The 18,986-nt window shown below is 46.7% G+C and overlaps 1 protein-coding gene across 2 annotated transcripts in view; it reads left to right on the top strand.

The window, feature by feature from the left end:
• Window positions 1-18,986, top strand: part of LOC148526950 (acetyl-coenzyme A synthetase, cytoplasmic-like) — a 56,234-nt gene that overhangs the window by 11,140 nt on the left and 26,108 nt on the right. For both annotated transcript variants that reach the window (XM_088469686.1, XM_088469687.1), the window contains 6 exons: window positions 549-652; window positions 1,010-1,082; window positions 1,364-1,439; window positions 8,418-8,496; window positions 8,824-8,961; window positions 18,628-18,798. In XM_088469686.1, coding sequence (XP_088325812.1) covers window positions 549-652; window positions 1,010-1,082; window positions 1,364-1,439; window positions 8,418-8,496; window positions 8,824-8,961; window positions 18,628-18,798 — 641 coding nt within the window. The remainder of the gene's footprint in view (window positions 1-548; window positions 653-1,009; window positions 1,083-1,363; window positions 1,440-8,417; window positions 8,497-8,823; window positions 8,962-18,627; window positions 18,799-18,986) is intronic.

The following is an 18,986-nucleotide window of genomic DNA, read 5'->3' as shown; positions in this document are numbered from 1 at the left end:
ATGTGTTTTGATGGCAGTTTTGCAGTGGTTTTCCCCTTAGTAAATCTGCAGATAGCAAAACCGCCGCCAAACCACCGTCAAAACACATTTTAGAATAGAATAGAACAGGGCTGTCATATAGAAACCACTTTAAAACTGCCACCAAACCCCCGGGGTTTAGAATAGAATAGAAACCGCCACCAAACCACCGGGGTTTAGAATAGAATAGAAACCATCGTCAAACCACCACTTAGTAAATTTTGCCCTTAGTATTGACTTAAAATGACAGACCATAAAGGCAGCCTGCACAAGAGTCTTTCCATTATTTGATGCCATTACACACTTTGTGCATCAAAAGTGCATGACTACTTACAAAAGTGCAACTGGTAGTTAATGCAATTGTGTGTTCTATTCAAATTGTGGAGTCTCTAAGGATTCATTGATTAGCCTATAAAATACAGCAAAAGCAATATAACTGCATATCAGTATGGTTCTAGGAAGCTGTTTAATCCAAAATATGTCTTTTGGTGATAAATAATCTTAGTTAATAATATTATTTACTTTTAAAGGTGTGAAGAAAGGAGACAGGGTAGCCATCTATTTGCCAATGATCCCAGAGCTGGTATATTCTATGTTGGCATGTGCCCGCATTGGTGCAGTTCACTCTATAGTGGTAAGTATATCTTTCACACTTGCATTGCTGCTACATAAAGCCACTCGCATGGCATTCCTCCAAGTCACCTCCCCCCCATTGTATTTATAGAGCAGAGACACCGGCTTGTGCTGGCACAGAACATTCACATTAGTTTGGCCTAGATTGGCATGGCAGGGCATCCTCCCAAGAATAATGATTCAGCTTGTAGTTGTTCCTAACTGTTATTGTTCTAGTTAGAGTACAACACATGGTAATGATGTCTGTCCTGTTTGTCATTTGCTATAATTTCATGCATAATAATAATCTCAGTATAGCACAGGCTCTTCTCTATAGAGTAAAGTCTAACAATGGCTTAATTTGCTCCTGCTATTGCAGTTTGCAGGCTTTTCCTCAGAATCACTGTGTGAACGAATACTGGACTCCCAGTGTGCTGTCCTTATTACCGCAGGTAAGGATACACTTCCATATTTCCAGATTATACTACATAACATACCTCTCAACATTTTATTCATAAATATGGGACAAAATAAGCCCTGGCCATGATCCACCCAAACTATGCCTCCATCATCAAACCCTTGCCATATAATAACAGAAATGCCCACTTTTGGGCAAAACTGCCTCTTTCGAGGTTCACATATGAGACTGTCCCAGCAAAATAGGGACAGCTGAGAGACATACGTAATACTCCCTCTTTGCATGCTTTAGTGACGTAAACACTATTTTTTTCAGATGGTGTGTTCAGGGGAGAAAAACCCATCAACTTGAAACATATTGCAGATGAGGCGATCCATAAATGCAAAGAAAAGTATGATCATTTTATTTATTTCTTACAGTTTGTGCAGAAATATGTATATACAGAATTTACAATGAAGGAAAAAAAATAAAAGTTATTGTCAATGGATGCAATTGGCTAAATGTTTATATATTTGTCTCTTTGGGGCCTATTCATCAACACTAACTTAACGTTTTTAAGGACATTTTCCTTAAATAACGTTATTTCTACTTCAGGGTCCATAGGGTATCCACAGGATACCTTGGGGTATAGGTGTGACGTCAGTCGCTGGGCACCATAGAGTTAAGCTTTTCAGCCTCCCAGGATGCACTAGGGTCCCCCTCCTATACCCCGCCCCCGAGCCAAGGCACCTCAGTTTAGTTTGGTGCCCGGCCGGAGTCGGGTGCACCTGTCGGAGTGGGGGCTAGAAGAGCCCCTGAAGCTTTCTTCAGTGCAGCTGTGGCTGCACATCTGGATGTACAGCATGGACAGTCAGTCCTGACGTCCATGCTGTCTTCCCTACACCCCCGCCGGTACCAGAACGCCGGTACCGATCCGGGGATGCTGGTGAGCATCTGGGGTCACAGCTAGCGGTGACCCCAGATGTTCCGGACCATGGCCGGATCCAAGGGGGACAAAGGTAAGCAGCGGGGTCCCGCGGTGGGTCCCCGCTGGTCACATGGTCCTAAGTCCCCAGGCAGGGGGCTCCCTGGGGACTGGCTGCAGCGTGGTGCCAGGCGACCAACCTGCGCTTTCCACTACCCCCTGGGACAGCGGACCGCAGCAGAGCGGTAGCGCTGCGGCGTCCCAGGGGTTAAATGCATGCCAGGGGAGCGCGCCTTCCCTGTCTCACAGCCGGCGCCTCCCCCGCTGCACACAGCCCTCTCTGCACTGTGCTGACTGGTCCTGTGTCAGCGCTCCTCCCCCAGGCCAGCTTCTCTCTGCTCCTCGGCGGCCATCTTCTCTGCAACGCATGGTGAACGCTGCTGGAAGCCTGGAAGGAAGCATCGTGGTCTGGGTCCCCCCGCATACCTCTCCTCCGCTGTGGTCAGGTCTGTGTATGCAGCGCTGTGTCCTACCAGGCCCTGTGTCTGCGTAGTTGAGTGATCAGCGCTGTTAGTGCAGGAATTGATTTTCTTTGCATTGTATGTGACTGTGCTAGTGCTACTGCCTGTAACTTTTCTCTAAACTGTCAGCTTTATTACTGTCCCTGTTCTTTCTGCTAAGCCCTTGCGGTGCAGTGCTGCAGGGTGGTCTCTCGCCTATTTAAGTTATAATTGGTGGGAGAGATCACATACGTGGTGCCATCATGTCCGAAAGTGATTTTTCCCTCCGGCTACAGTGTACTACGTGTAAAGTACCGTTAGCGGAGGGGGAGGGTAGCGCGGAGGGCCTTTGCCGGCAGTGTTTGTCCATGGCGCGGCCTCTTACGGTTACAGCACCGGTACAGGAGCCGCCCTGGGCTTGTTTCGCTCAGGCGCTTACAGCCTTAGTGGGCCAGTTAGCTCCGCAGCCCGCGTTTACACCGATGGGTTTATCCCAGTAGACAGTGGTGTCGTCACCCATGCAGGGTTTCCCACGACAATTGGTGGTACCCCACAGTCTCCCTATTTCCCCGCTCCCGGTTTCTCAGGAGCCAGCGTGGGTTAACTCCCTGACGAGTTCTGTACAGCACTTGTCGGATGTGTTGCAAGGGGAGTCTGTGATGCGGCCGCATAAACGGCCGGTGGCGTCTCTGTCGGCTCCTTATGAGGATGACGAGGGGACGTCTGATGATGGGGAGATTCTGGATCCTTACAATCAGGAACCTCTCCATACTAAGGACGCTGATGCTAAGTCCAAAGTATATATTCCTGGACTAATTCGGGCGGTCCGCACAGCCTTGGTGATTGAGGACGAAGTTCCCCCAGCAGCTAAATCTAAGTATGCCTTTTTCAAAGATGTGAAGGGCGATGCCACAGGCTTTCCTCTTTCGGGTTAGTTGGTGGACCATTTAGAGGAGGCGTGGAAACAGCCTGGCAAAAGATACCAGCCGCAGAGACGCCTGGCGGTGGCTTATCCGTTCGCGGATAATTATTTTGCAAAGTGGGAATCCCCTCCACAGGTGGATTCTCACATGACCCGTCTTGTCCGTAGTGCCACATTGCCGATGCCATCTATGTCCTCCCTTAAGGATGCTACGGACCGCAAGGTGGAGATCTGCCTGAAGTCCGCTTACTCCCTTGCGGGGGGGGGCAGCACGGCCGGCTATGGCCATTTGCTGGGTTGCCAGAGCGATGGAGCGCTGGGCGGATTCATTAGAGGCTTCTTTTGATTCCGACTGTCCGGCCGAACAGGCGGAGTTGATTGGTAATCTCCGTGATTCGGCCACTTATATCAACGAGGCGGCCCTAGCCATTAGTACTCTGGTGTCTAGAATTTCTTCAGCAGCGGTGGCTGCTCGTCGTACCTTGTGGCTGCGATCCTGGAAGGCGGACGCAGATTCCAAAAAGGGTCTGGAGGCGTTGCCATTTACCGGAGAAGTTCTCTTCGGTCCGGATCTGGATAAGATTGTGGCCACGCTGGCGGCAGCCAAATCGGCTTGTCTCCCGTCGGCCGCTGCTCCTTCTGGTTCTGGACCATCGTCCTTTCGGTCATCTAGGGCCCAGGGCAGGCCCAAACCACAGTCGTTTCCTCGACAGGCTGGTCCTAAGAAATCGGCCAAGCCCCGGAAGCAGGCATGGAGTACCAGACGTCCGGCCCCCAAGCCAGATGACAAGCCTGCGGCCTGACGGTCCGGGCCTCCCTTTGGGGGATCCCAGGGTGGGAGGCCGCCTGCTGCAGTTCGCCCAGTGTTGGTCGGCCACTACGACAGACACTTGGGTTCTGGAGGTGGTTTCCCACGGATACGCCCTCTCCTTCCGGCACAGACCCCCGGCTCGATTCTTCACCACGGGTCTACCATCAGACCGGAACAAGGCTACGGAGCTGCGGAAGGTATTGCACACTATGCTCCAGGCTGGAGTTATAGTGCCTGTTCCATTCTCCCAGAGGGGCCAGGGTTTCTATTCAAATCTATTTTTGGTACAGAAACCCAATGGGTCATATCGTCCGATTCTCAACCTCAAAGCACTCAACAAGTCTTTGCGGGTCCCGAAGTTTCGGATGGAGACCCTACGGTCCATCATTCTGGCCCTGGAACCTGGGGACTACATGGTGTCATTGGACATACAGGACGCTTACCTGCATGTCCCTATTCTTTTGTGCCATCAACAGTTCCTCAGGTTTGCAATCCGCAGCGACCACTTCCAGTTTTGGGTGTTACCTTTTGGCCTGGCGACAGCACCACGTGTTTTCACCAAGGTGATGGCGGTCATGGCGGCTTCTCTGCGGCTGCAGGGAGTCCGCATGTTGCCGTACTTGGACGACCTGTTATTGGTGGCAGGATCTCCAGAGCTCCTGTTACGCCACTTGGACCTGACCATTGCACTGCTGCAACGGCACGGCTGGCTAATCAACTGGCAGAAGTCCACTCTAATCCCGTCTCGGAGGATTCTGCATCTTGGAGCCTTATTGGACTCGGGACAGCAAAGGATCTTCGGGACGGAGGACAAGATCTCTGCTTTACAGTCAAGGGTGCGCAGTTGTCTGCACAGCCGCCGGGTGTCCCTACACTCGGCGATGAGGTTACTGGGCTCCATGGTGTCGGTGTTCGACATGGTGGAATACGCCCAGTTTCACTCCAGACCTCTGCAGCACCTGATCCTGTCCAAGTGGAACGGGCTGCCTCAGTCTCTGAAGTCCCAGACGATTGTGATCACCCCGGAGGTTCGCCTGTCCCTTGCGTGGTGGTTACAGACGACCCACCTCAACAAGGGACGTCCGTTCTGGGTTCCAAATTGGGTCCTGTTGACAACGGACGCCAGTCTTCGGGACTGGGGAGCAGTTTCGGGTCCACACTTGTTCCAGGGCAGGTGGACGCCGACAGAAGCGGAGCTTCCAATAAATATCTTGGAACTCCGTGCGGTCTTCAATGCTCTCCAGCAGGCACATCGGTTTCTCCAGGGTCACCCGGTGCAGGTCCAGTCGGACAACGCTACCACCGTGGCCTACATAAACAGGCAAGGAGGAACTCGCAGTCGGGCGGCTCTCGTAGAGGTCTCTCGGATCCTGGTTTGGGCGGAGCGCAATCTTCCGGCCATATCAGCGGTCTTCATCCCGGGAGTGCTAAATTGGGAGGCGGACTTTCTAAGTCGCCAGGACGTTCATCCGGGGGAATGGTCCCTGCACCCGGACGTTTTTCAACTGCTGGTGGACAGGTGGGGTCTTCCAGAGATCGACCTCATGGCGTCCCGGCACAACAACAAGTTGCCGGTGTACGGGTCTCGCACAAGAGACGAAGGGGCGTCTCTGGTGGATGCTCTGTCCGTCCGGTGGACGTTCCGGTTCGCATACCTGTTCCCTCCGGTCTCCCTTCTTCCACGGGTAATCCGGAAATTCAAACAGGAAGGAGGGACGCTCCTGTTGATAGCCTTGCTTCTTTGAAGGTACAGGTTTCGGCCCTATCTGTCTGCTTTCACCGTAGGATTGCTACAATCCCGGATGTGCGCACGTTTATGCAAGGTGTTCTCCGCATTCAGCCGCCCTTTGTTCCACCTGTGGCGCCTTGGGATTTGGCTGTGGTCCTGAGGGCTCTCCAAGGAACGCCGTTTGAACCACTGGGCTCAGTGGATCTTAAATGGCTAACAGCTAAGACTGTTTTCCTTCTGGCCATTGCTTCGGCCAGACGTGTTTCTGAGTTAGGGGCTCTTTCTTGTAGACCCCCTTTCTTGGTTTTTCATGGGAACAGGGCAGTGCTCCGCACTCGGCCCGAGTTTCTTCCCTAAGTTGTTTCCCAGTTTCATGTTAACGAGGAAATCGTTGTTCCGGCCTTTAACTCACCGGGTCTTTCCGTGGGTGAGGCCTCTTTGGATGTTGTGCGGGCCTTAAGGACTTATGTTGACCGCACTTCTTCGTTTAGGAAGTCAGACGCTTTGTTTGTCCTCTATGGCTTCCGTAAAAAGGGTTGGCCTGCTTCAAAGCAAACTTTGGCAGCCTGGATCCGTATGGCTATTTCTGAAGCTTATCTTCATGAAGGCCTACCGGTCCCTCCTTTTCTGAAGGCTCATTCCACTAGGTCTGTGGGTCCTTCGTGGGCAGCTCGACGTGGTGCCTCGGCAGTTCAGATCTGCAAGGCTGCTACGTGGTCCTCTGTCCATACCTTCGTGAGGTATTACAGGTTTGACACCTTCGCCTCTCAGGATGCTTCCTTCGGGCGGCAGATTCTCCTTTCTGCACAGGAGCGTCCCCACCCTTAAAGGATACTGCTTTGGGACATCCCCAAGGTATCCTGTGGATACCCTATGGACCCTGAAGTAGAAAATATGAGATATGGTAAGAACTTACCCTTGTTATCTCTATTTCCTACGAAGTCCATAGGGTTCCACAGGACTCCCGCCCTGTCGCACCTGTGCTGCAGATGGGCTTAGCTCTGGTCACCGGTTTTCCATCTCCCTCTGGTGAGACTGTGATTCTTGTATGTGTCCAGATCTTTTTTCTCTCTCTTCCTTCTCCTCCTCCGGCCTATGGCTTGATAACTAACTGAGGTGCCTTGGCTCGGGGGCGGGGTATAGGAGGGGGACCCTAGTGCATCCTGGGAGGCTGAAAAGCTTAACTCTATGGTGCCCAGCGACTGACGTCACACCTATACCCCAAGGTATCCTGTGGAACCCTATGGACTTCGTAGAAATAGAGATAACAAGGGTAAGTTCTTACCATATCTCATATTTTTAGTATTCATGAAGCCACTTAGCACAGGAGATATCACTGATCTCTCCTTGCTAAGTCCCCCTGCGTTAATTTCCACACTCCCCATACATTAGTACATTAGTATGGGGATATGTAAATTATGGTATTCATCAAATTCCGAAAATTATGAATTTTCGGAATTTGATGGAGGTACTATCCGCCACTGTGAGGTGGCGAATAGCAGGTGAAACTTACCTGCTTCCAGCTGGACAGGTCCCCCGACATCTTCCTCTGGTGGTCTGGTGCGTCCTCTGGCTCCGGAGGCTGGTCGGACACTGTGTTCTCCCAGCAGAACACAAAAAAGATTAGGGAAAAAAAAACTTTCTTTTTTTAATCTGTACTGTGGTCTGCTGGGAGACCATGTGACAGACCAGCAGGACGGAGCCAGAGGCTGCTGCGCGGACAGGTAAGTGCTGAAGGGGGGGGAAGGTGAGCGGGGGGGGGAGGGGGGCAGGTGAGCGAAGGGGGGGGGCACAAATTTACCGCATGTGTAGGCAGTGCTGCGCATGTGCTGGGTTAACGAATTTAACAGCGCTGAAAAGCTGTCATCGCAAAAATGACAGCTTTTCGGAATAGATAGTTATAGGGAGGAGGAATGATGAATTCCTCTGGTAATTAGGTAGAACTCCATGCGAGTTCTAAACCTAATTACCTCCAGGGAAAGTTTAGTAATGATGAATAGGCCCCTTAGTGACTTACTTGTGGAAAAATATTAGATTCAACTTGGTACCCAAAGGAAACATAGGAACAAATAAAAAGTATGAGCCCACATCCACATAACACATAAAGATATATTCTAGTATCTAATCTTAGGTATTGTATATGAATCCATTATTAAGATCGTGGCAGGAATTTTATAAGCAGCAGTCACACAGTATACAGCTATAGTCTGCTTGGTAGATACTTTAGGTAAGACACAGTAATGCAAGTCATATAGGCACACCAGGCTCGTCACATTGGCACAGATGCACATGGTCTAATAATATTTTATGTTCATTAGTACAGTGTATTTTACCACATAATGGTCCCCATGCTGTACATATTCGTATAACTGTCATGTTAAGATGAAATCCATTTTAAATGTGATATTTTGGTAGACAGGAGGTACACTGGCACAGCTAACTTATATATTATGTTGTATTTTATATAATGTCACAAATTGTATCTTTTTGTTCTGTTAAAAAGGGGACAAGATGTGAGGAACTGCATTGTGGTTAAACACCTTAGTAGAAAGCTGAACAACCAAAACGTATCAAAAGTCCAGGTAACATAGCAAATAACATATGGTTTATGCCATTTCATATATAGCCTTATATTTTCAGCGCAAGATTAGTATAGTTATAATTATGATGATTATTAGTATTATGATTAATGTTTTTTGTATAACAAGTATATTTTGTGTACAACTATTAATACATTTTATTTATTGTTGCTAAGCAGAAATGTTCTCCAATATATCAGTTAAAAGGAATTTGTGCATATTTCCTATAATCTCATTATGAACTCACTGTCCAGCACCATTACGCAGTATGTCAGGCATCAATTCGTTGACAGCTTTGGTTATTGATGAAAGTTTTCGCTCTGCCTGCAGACTGCTTGGAACCCAGATACTGACAAGTGGCTGGATGAGCTGATGGCAGAGGCAAATGAGGAATGTGAGCCTGAGTGGCTGGATTCAGAGGATCCTCTATTCATCCTCTATACAAGTGGCTCCACTGGAAAGCCAAAGGTAACGATAGGATGATCTCATAGTACCATACCAATATGAGAAATATTTATTGCAAATTGTTTAGATTTAAAAACAAAGACCTGGTTGAAACATACAATATAAATTGTGTAGAGCCTGTGCAGAAGTAATACACGGCATATATGACTTTGGCGCATTGTCTGCCTTTCAGATGAATATTTAAAATATAATATGTAGCAGGGTAAGATAACTAAGATGTTGGTTATCCTTACATGTCTGATTATTTACACGCCACCATTCAAGGAAATAAATGTCTTTTCCCCCAACACTTGCTAAAGGTATAGGACCTGATTTTGAGTTGCACGCAGCTCCGTGTGCGGCTGCATTCAGAATGCGGGTATTTAGCTGAATGCTAATGCAACTATACACACATCATGCATTGGCATCACACCGCCCACTGTTATCCATCTGTAATCATGATTAGTGTCACCACTGATACCTACCCCATGCTGGATGCAAGATATCCGTATGAGAAAGGTGTCCCCTCGGCATATGGTTGAATAGGATGCAACTTTGGCTACACACCCATGACACTTCCACGAGATGGTTCTCTACTGTGTGTCCGCCCAGTTGCAGCTCAGTTGACACCCAGAAACATGTGTGGAGAAGCGATCGAGCTTCTTTTGACTCACATTTGCCTGGAGATACGCAAGGATACGTGTGTTCACTACTGAGTATGCACAGTTTGCTAAAATTCACTACATGTAGCCTTATATGGCCCTGTGTGCGATTCAGAGCTAAGCAGAAAAGAGCAAGTAACTTTGCACCTGGGCAAAACCATGCTGCACTGCAGGTTGGACAGAATTAAAATGTGCAGAGAAATGTCCAAACTCAAATGTAAATCGCAGTGTAGGGTGCGAATGCCACAGGAGCCTACATTTCTGCTGCAGCCCCCTGAGGTAGCAAGCAGAATTGTGTGAAAAGTCTGGCTTTTGGGCACCCAAACAGCAATTTTCGCGTTGCACCCATTAGTTTAGATGGGTTTAGCCTTTTTGCGCAGCTAAACCCGGTGCTTATGGGCACGACAAGTGTGATAATTAATGGGGGCCCAAAACAATTGAATTGCTCCATCAGCTGCCCATGAATTATTGCCGTCCAAAAACAATTGAATCGCCCCCTTAATGTGCAAAGATATTTTGCACATTAATAATTAGCCTAAGCTCAGGGGATAGAGCAGTCAGTAAAATATAGTTCAACCTTTTTTATTAAACAATCTTGTATTGTCGCAGCCCATTACAAGAGAACACTGCCATTATTCTTGATTGAGAATGATTTCTGGAAGGTGTGTATGGTGTTGTCTTAATACATTTGTTAGGATTTTCTCTATTAAGTTATTGTCCAGCTCGTGTAACATGAGCACTGAAGCATAAAACAAAGGAAATTTAAAATACATGTCCACATGGAAATGGTTTAAACTATAGTACTAATACATATTCCTAAAAGGCCTCTATTCACTTAATTGTTAAAAAAAAACCACTAACTGCCTAATGTAGAAAATCACCCCCTTAATATATTTTGAAAAGTTTCAAACCAATTAACATACAAATCTCTATAACTCAACCCAACTAAAAATTTACTTTTTATAAAGGCAAATAATCTATCTAGCATTCTTTATAACAAACTGGTGACGTATCAGTGTCCGGAAACTCACACAAGAATACTTGCAAGAAAATGTCACGTCAGTTCTGCCACATCACATGTGGTGACATTTATAAACACATTCTTTGCTTTGTGACATGTACAGGCAGCACCACTCCCTGTTTAAACAGTCTATCCAGGTCAGTGCGACAATTCTATTTTCATACACAGTATCTACAAAGGCAGTTTTACAATATTTGCTTATGATACATTTTAACAGAAAAACATTTCCGTGTTTATAGTTGCAACATATAATTTAAAATAAAAAGTATCAAAGACAGAAAATGCCTGTTGTTTCAGTGCTGGTGCCCCTAAGTACAGGTAATGCCTGTTTCAATACTGGTGCACCTGTGTACAGAAAATGCCTGTTGTTTCAGTGCTGGTGCACCTAAGTACAGGTAATGCCTGTTTCAATACTGGTGCACCTGTGTACAGAAAATGCCTGTTGTTTCAGTGCTGGGGCACCTGAGTAGAGGAAATGCCTGTTTCAGTGCTGGTACACCTGAGTACAGGAATGCATGTTGTTTCAGTGCCGGGGCACCTGAGTACAGGAAATGCCTGATGTATCAGTGCTGGTGCACATGAGTACAGGATATGCCTGATGTTTCAGTGCTGGTACACCTGAGTACAGGAAATGCCTGTTGTTTCAGTGCTGGTACACCTGAGTACAGGAAATGCCTGATGTATCAGTGCTGGTGCACATGAGTACAGGAAATACCTTTTTTTTATTTTTGGTACACTTGAGTATAGAAATGCCTTTTTCCTTTCTAGACCTTGTTTATGACACGTTGGCCATGGCTTGGTGCAGAATCCTATTTAGTGACCTTATGCTCTTTGAGTTGTGCTCCTGGACTTCCACTAAAGTACATGGAGCAAGATTGCGTTGTTTGCAGGGGAATAGACATTTCACAGGCAGAGTGAGGTAGTTCCTTGCAAAGTATTGAGGAGGCGCACTTGTTCACTTCATATTGCAAAAATTAGATTTTGCTTTGGAAATGATTGAATTGAAATAAATGGGTGGAGAGGGAGCTTATTTAGTGGTCTTCCTTGCTTTGCAGAAGGAGAATATTTCCACTCTGCAAAGGATTTACATTTTGGAGATTTGCTCACATTCTTCTAATAGGTTGGATTTAGAATTTGTGTGTGTCTATTGCAGGGTGATGTGCTGATTCGGCTGAATATGAGCACCCTGACACCATCTCATGAGAAGTTACTGTTTTTTCTATCTTTTTGCAATCATACCTGCTAATATATTAATGTATGTACATACAGTACGTACGTTTGTAATAAGATTTATTTAGTGGATGCGGATGTGACTTTGATGTAATATTTACACTATTTCACAGTTAACTCTCCATAGTCAGTAAAGTGTGCGTTCACATTGACAGTACACTGAGTGGGTAAGGCAGGTGCAGCAGTGCATAAACAAAGCCACTTGTAGTCTTCACCATAAATGACTCCTGCCTATAGTACTAGGTGACTAAAGGGAGAGATGAACATTGCCGGTGTAGGGTACATGCTATCAGAGACTATCATATCAGGGCACATTAGCCTTACTTATACCTAAATGAATAGTAGTACATGTACGTAGAGTTTCATTGTTCGAATGTTTAACATGGTAAGTATAAGCAAGTATTTTACTATATTTCTCCTTCATCCACTAGGGGACACTGGAGTTCAAGACAGTAGGGGTATAGACGGTGGTAGAGTAGAGCCTGGCACCTTAAATAATTTAGAAGTGTGACTGGCTCCTCCCCCTCTATGCCCCATCAGCCCCAGTTTTTAGAATGTGCCCGAGAGAGCCGGTCGCACATCAGGCTGTCTCCAGCCTTTTTCATATTTTTAAATTTTTATAACACTGAGGACAGGCAGGCTGCTTGCTGTGGCAGTCTGCCTGCTACGTGGGAGCCGCCGGGAAGGGCACCACACGGCTACTGCAGCCTGTGTCCGGTGACCCTGAGGAGGGGGCACACACAAAGGAGTCATCGGACCCCGAGAAGACCCGCCACTGCTGACACCGGCATGTGTCCGGGTTCCTCTCCGCCCCCTCAGCCCAGCATCCCGGCCGCAGCAGCTGTAAGTATGACCACTGCTCCTGATTAGCAGGAGCAGTGGAAGTATAGCTGGGCTCAGTGACACTGTCACTGTTAGGAGGGCCCGACTTTCCCCTGCCCCCGCACCACCCTCTCCCCGACTTCGGATACCAGGTCAAGGGGGTCACCAGGTGCTGTAGTCACGAGGGCGCAAATTACAGCCCCGGTCGTTGCTGGGGCTGCTGTAGGCGCGTCATGCAATCTAGCGGCGCCTATTATAGTCGGGCTTCCGCCGCGCTGTGTGCACCACGCGGCTGTCGGCGCTGCTGCATAGAAGAGCTCGTTAGCAGCGCCGATCGCGCTTGCCCTCCTCACACAAGGCGGGCTGCTGTGGCTACTAAGTCCCGCTGTCTTAATCAGCGCACGGACCCGGCGTCGAGACCCGCCCTAAACAAACACTTATGGCGCGTCCTGCAACAGCGGCGCCATTTGTAAGGGTTCTCCCCCTTATTGCTCCGCAGCAGCAATAGCCGGCAAGCACAGCGCTGAGTCATTTCACTGGAGCAGTGGACATCAGCTGACGCTCTCCTCTCCTGCTTAGCAGGAGAGGTGTCCTTTTAAGAGTATGCAGCGCGGACCAGCGCCTGCAAGGGAGCGCGCTTCCCTCTTAAGGAGAGGGGACAGCTTACAATATAAACAACTTCCCCTTTTATTAAGAGTGGTCCGTTGTGTAGCATAGCGCTGACTCACTCCTGCTCGGGGAAGAAAAGGGTCCCGCCGCCGGCTGAGTCCGGGTCTCCTGCCCCTCCCCCCACAAGGGGGAGATGTGTATTGAAGCTCCGTTAACTGTAGGTCAGGTAAGTGACAGACGGCTGACTGCGCTATCACTTACAAAAAGCGCTGGAGCTCTCACTGTAGGTACAGCGCCAGTCGCACTGAGGCAGCCTGTATATATTTAACAGGGCAGCACAGACTGTGTAATGGTTAGCATTGCTGCCTCACAGCACTGAGGTCATGGGTTTGTTTCCCTCTATGACCCTGTGTGGAGTTTGTATATTCTCCCTGTGCTTGCGTGTGTTTTATAACAGCGTAGCTGTTAGTCTGCTGAGGCGGTGCTTTAATGTATAAGCTCCGGCGCTAGCTACTTCGGGGCACTTGTGTTTAAGCCGCTTCGGCGCCCTCCACAGCAGTATAGCTCATTGCCCTAACACCTGCTGTTCTGATGGATATGTCTAGCCTTTTGCTGCCCCTCCCTCAACCTTGCGCTTAGCAGGTGCACTATGACTCCGCTTTATGCGGTTCTGTTGAGGGGACAGCTTATGTTAGCCGGGACTCTTCCAGGCTAGCATGGACATTTTGCGCACACAGCGCGGTATAACTTTACCCTAGCGCAGTGTAAGAGTCATCTCTGTCACTTCTGCAGATCGCTCCCCGTGTCCCGGCGCCTACAATGTACGTGTTGTGTGTGTGTGTATGTAGATGTATATGTAATCCCATATAGGGATGTGTATATATATATATATATATATGTATATATATATATATATATATATATATATATATAGTATGTATGTGTATATATATAGTATGTATGTGTATACCTTTTTTCTACTCTGCTAATCGGGTGGTCTATGGACAAGCCTTATTCCAGAGAGGTTAATTAGCACACTGCGCAAGGTTGACAAGCGTTCCAGTACACGCTTTGGCAGCACATATACAAAAATATTGAAACGATATCTGTGGGTGAGGAGAACTCTCCATTGGGTTGGGTTTCAACCCAGCGTTGGCTGAGGGGGCAGGCCTTGGGTCAGGTCCTCCCGAATCATCCATTCTCAGGAACGAGAATCCCATATTGGGCTTACCATCCCTGTGGCCCAGCATTAGAGGCTGGGACGGCCACTTCTTTAGCTGTGTTAATAACAACAGCAGGCCTTTATCCCCTGTTTAGATGGGGGGATTGCGCTGTGGTTTTTCCCAAGGGACAGGTCTCCCTTTTAATATGTTGGGAAGGCTCTGTTAGAATACAGCTCACTTTTTGGGGACAGTAATCCCTTAAGTTTGTGGATTGTTACTCTTCTGCACATATATATAGCTCAACTGATTAAGGCGAGCACTCCAGTAACAGAAGGGTCCCAGGTTCGATACCAGTCTGGGACAGCACACTGATAAAATATCCTGCCCATTACACCGTAGCAGGCTGATGGCTACACGCAACACTTGAGCAGTCTCCCTGCGTTGAGGTAAGCCACATGTATTTATACTAAGCCCTGCTATAGAACATATACGTGTATTGCTCATGTTCTAATTTTAAATATTATCGCACCTACTAATCTTGTATGTAGGTATGCATATGTGGAGATATATATATCGCTTCTTATCCTTATAAGGCAGAGGTAGGATCTGTTATCAGTTTTATGTCTGGTACCTAGCTTATTTAAAAGAAGGATTCTGCAATTGAAGTCTGGACTCTCCTCATCCAGTAGTTGGTACAATAACTCCGCTTTACACCATCTCTCCCTAAGGATTTGTATGTGGGTGTGTGTACGTACCTATATTTCCACGGATGGGAAGCCGCCTGCGATTACCAAAGCTGTCAGCTTATCCATATATGTGTGTGTGTATATATATATATATATATATATATATATATATTTATTAAATGGTGGCTCTGTAGACTAGAGTCACGTTCTGCAGCTTACATAGTGATAGACATTGCTTCTATTATGAACCCTATACATGACTGGGGCCTTCTTGTATATAAAGATATGTACTTACATCCTCCTGGGGTTATAGTTCCTTCTTGTTAGTCCCTATCTATGGCGCCCCCCTTTAGGGTGATCTATGATTATTTTAACTTTGCACTTGGTAGCAAACTTATAAGACACTGAGAATGCAGGATATAGCAGGACATATATAAATATAGCATGCTGATCTCCCGATGCAGGAGTCTGACAAGTTAACTTGCTATGTTGGCACTACTCTTCCCTTTCAAAGAGATGGCCTTCTTATGCAACTAGGTTTATCTGTATGTACGGGTGTATATATACTCATATATTCCCATTACTTGTATGCTTATTTTCTAATAATTGGCAAAACCTGGTTTTTAACCCTATTGGTTATCACTACAGATATGTCTCTTCCTTTCTCGGGATAACTAATGCACTCTGTCTATGTACAGGTACCCTTCTCAGTATAGATTCCGGTACTCCATATTATTGTCTTGTCACATATCTCAATAACATGAGTCTCTAAAGGGCCCCTAGGTACATTCTATCTGTACATAGAGAATCCAGGTTCTATTCTGTAATCAGGGATTCATTTGTTAAATTACATGAAGGCCTAGGGCCCCCGCCGATATAGGCAGGGTCAGGCCTGGATTTTATTAGATTGATGGGCGTAATACACACTTCTCCATTATAAGTGTTAATGTACTGATACTTAAACTAGTAGACCGTTTTGTGGTATAGGTATAATGTCTATATGGATACACATCCCTAATATAACAAGCTCAGGTATAGAGTCCTGTTGAACGACCTTCCTGCCTCCACTAACATTTTGCTAGTTTATACAGTGTTTTCTACTGCAACATCTCCAGACTGAAGTCCGTGCTGTAGAGCATTGGGTCTTAGCCCACTGAAGCTATTCCCTATACCTGACGGGGCAGGTTGCTGTGAGATGAAAAAGGTCAGTGACATTCTACATAGCGTCCAGAGGGCTTTTGGCCGCTCACAGGTAAGCGGGCTTACCCCACTAATGCTCAACCTGTCATTGCATAGCCGCTTTCTCCCTTATGCACCCTAGCTGCGGTCCTAGCAGCCATCTGCTTTTTTAATCAGTTGGCTCTACACTTTAGAGCTTCCCTGGTGCATAGTTTCAACATTGAGATTAGTGACACTCTTCTACTAGATCTGTTGGGATTATGGACTGAAGCGCTTTGAGGGTCTAGTGCACATCTTTACATTAAAGTGTGACAGTCAATATGTCCTACGCAGGGGGCCTGGTGGATTTCCTGTTCAGTCTCTGTGGATGTTTTCATCACATTGACGGGTACCTGACTGGTACCTTCAGGGTTGTCCTAGTGCTCTAGCCTTGTGGTATGGAATGCTTCCCTATATTGGTAGCTTCCTGCGTGGCTGTTGCATCCGTGCTCTATAACTACTAGGGTATCCTGGTTGTTCACCCTATGTTCAGGCCAGCGGTTGGTACTGCCTACGCACTTCCATCATGTTGGAAGTTGTCTGTTGTTTTGAAGTTTGTGGCTGTGATTTGCTTTTCGACTGCAGGTGTTCAGTCGCTGTTTTCTACTCTGTTTTCAGAATGGGTTGTTCTGCTGTCTGACCCTCTGACAGGTATTGTAATCTCAATCCTCTCGAAGCTGCCTCGGCCTCATTCCCAGTGTGATCTCCACTCGTTGGAGACTTCTATGGTCCCTCCCTTCCGCTGGTTTACAACTTTGTAGTAGTTGGACTTCCAGAATGGTTCATGGTGACTGTTCGGCCTTGACTTTTACCTCTCTGCATACTCTGTTAGGAGTCTGTGGACAGGATCAGCTCTGTTTCTGTAGATTGGTATCGTTATACTTGTATCTTTATGACTATGTCCAACAGTGCTGGTATTCTGCTATCTGCGACTGTTGCAGCTTTCTGTTTCTGAATCTGGTACGGTTTTCTCGAGTTTTGTTCTCGGGTTACTGCCCTTCTCATATGGATTCGGGTTGGAATTCTCTGCTCCCAACAGTCCGGCTTGGTCTGTTTTCAGCTGAGCTTACAGCGTTAGGATGCTTCTCACCTGAGGGTGTTTTCTCGCTAGCCGCTTATTCCATTATATTTACGCTGTAAGTTGTGGTATTTCTGTGTCTGTTCCGCAGGGAGTTCTGATTGTCTCCTGGCTCACGACATTTGATCCTCAGCTCTTGCCTTTCCGTTGAACCTCTGGTTCTTGGCGGTCCCTGTTCGGTTGGCCAAAGGGTTGGCATGTTCTCAGCGCTTCCCACCCAGGAGGTTGGCTTTGGGACGTCCCCACTGTCTTGAACTCCAGTGTCCCCTAGTGGATGAAGGAGAAAACAGGATTTTGGTACTTACCGATAAATCCCTTTCTCCGATTCCACAGGGGACACTGGACGCCCGCCCAGCGCTGCATACCTGCCAGTTGTTTCGTTCCTTCTATGGTTGTGTGACTGCATGATTCCCTGCAGTGGTTTCCTCTGTTCTCCTTCAGTCGGTCTTGTTCCGTTCTGTGGTCTTCTCCTTCTCCTCGTTTTCCTGTTGTCCTCCGTCTCTTCTCGGGCTCAGTTCTTAAACTGGGGCTGATGGGGCATAGAGGGGGAGGAGCCAGTCACACTTCTAAATTATTTAAGGTGCCAGGCTCTACTCTACCACCGTCTATACCCCTACTGTCTTGAACTCCAGTGTCCCCTGTGGAATCGGAGAAAGGGATTTATCGGTAAGTACCAAAATCCTGTTATCATTATAATAAACAGTTATAGATAGGATATAGTTGTCCTGTACAAATCCAAGGGCAGTATAGAAAAGTGATGTAAAGAAATAAACTGTTACCAATATAATAATAAAGTAATAATTATCTGTAGCATTTATTCTTATGAGTACTGATGGAGCATAATTCTTTTAACTGAATGGTTGTGGATGGGGTCCAGTAATACTGTGCATCCATAGCACAAATCACATGTGTGGATGTGGGTTACGGCATTCACAGCATTTGGGGTTTGCCAGATCATGCCATTTATGGTAAGGCAAATGATCCATCTGTATGATTGCTTCAGTTGGTATATAGTACATCTGACTTTTTAATTTTTTTGTATGGATAACGCTGAAGGTACAGTGTATAAAACTAATATTATTATTAATAATAATAATATAATAATACTTCCATCTTGGCTCTTCTCTAATTCTCCAGCATTCACTATAGATTACTCACCATATTGATGTATATACTTATCGCTGCGCTCTATTATCTTCAGGGTGTTTTGCACACAGTTGGAGGATATCTACTTTACACTGCATTAACATTCAAGTATGTCTTTGACTACCACGAGGATGATATTTATTGGTGCACAGCTGACATTGGATGGATCACTGGTCATTCTTACATCACTTATGGTCCATTAGCCAATGGTGCTACAAGTGTGATGGTAAGTTGCCTAAACTATATTGTATTTTTTTTTAATAAATTCTTTATTTTCAAAAAAAATTTCAATATTCATATATAATATTGGAACAAAAATAGAAAAATACTTAAAAAACATTTTTGTTCAATATAAAAACAGAAAACACACACAAAAAAAATAAAAACAGGCACGACATCCAACTTGCGTAATCG

Source organism: Taudactylus pleione, unplaced genomic scaffold (assembly GCF_031769625.1).
Source record: "Taudactylus pleione unplaced genomic scaffold, aTauple2 ptg000093l, whole genome shotgun sequence".
Lineage (NCBI taxonomy): Eukaryota > Metazoa > Chordata > Amphibia > Anura > Myobatrachidae > Taudactylus > Taudactylus pleione.
The sequence above is the reverse complement of the archived record's forward strand: the minus strand, read 5'-3'. Positions and strand labels throughout refer to the sequence as shown.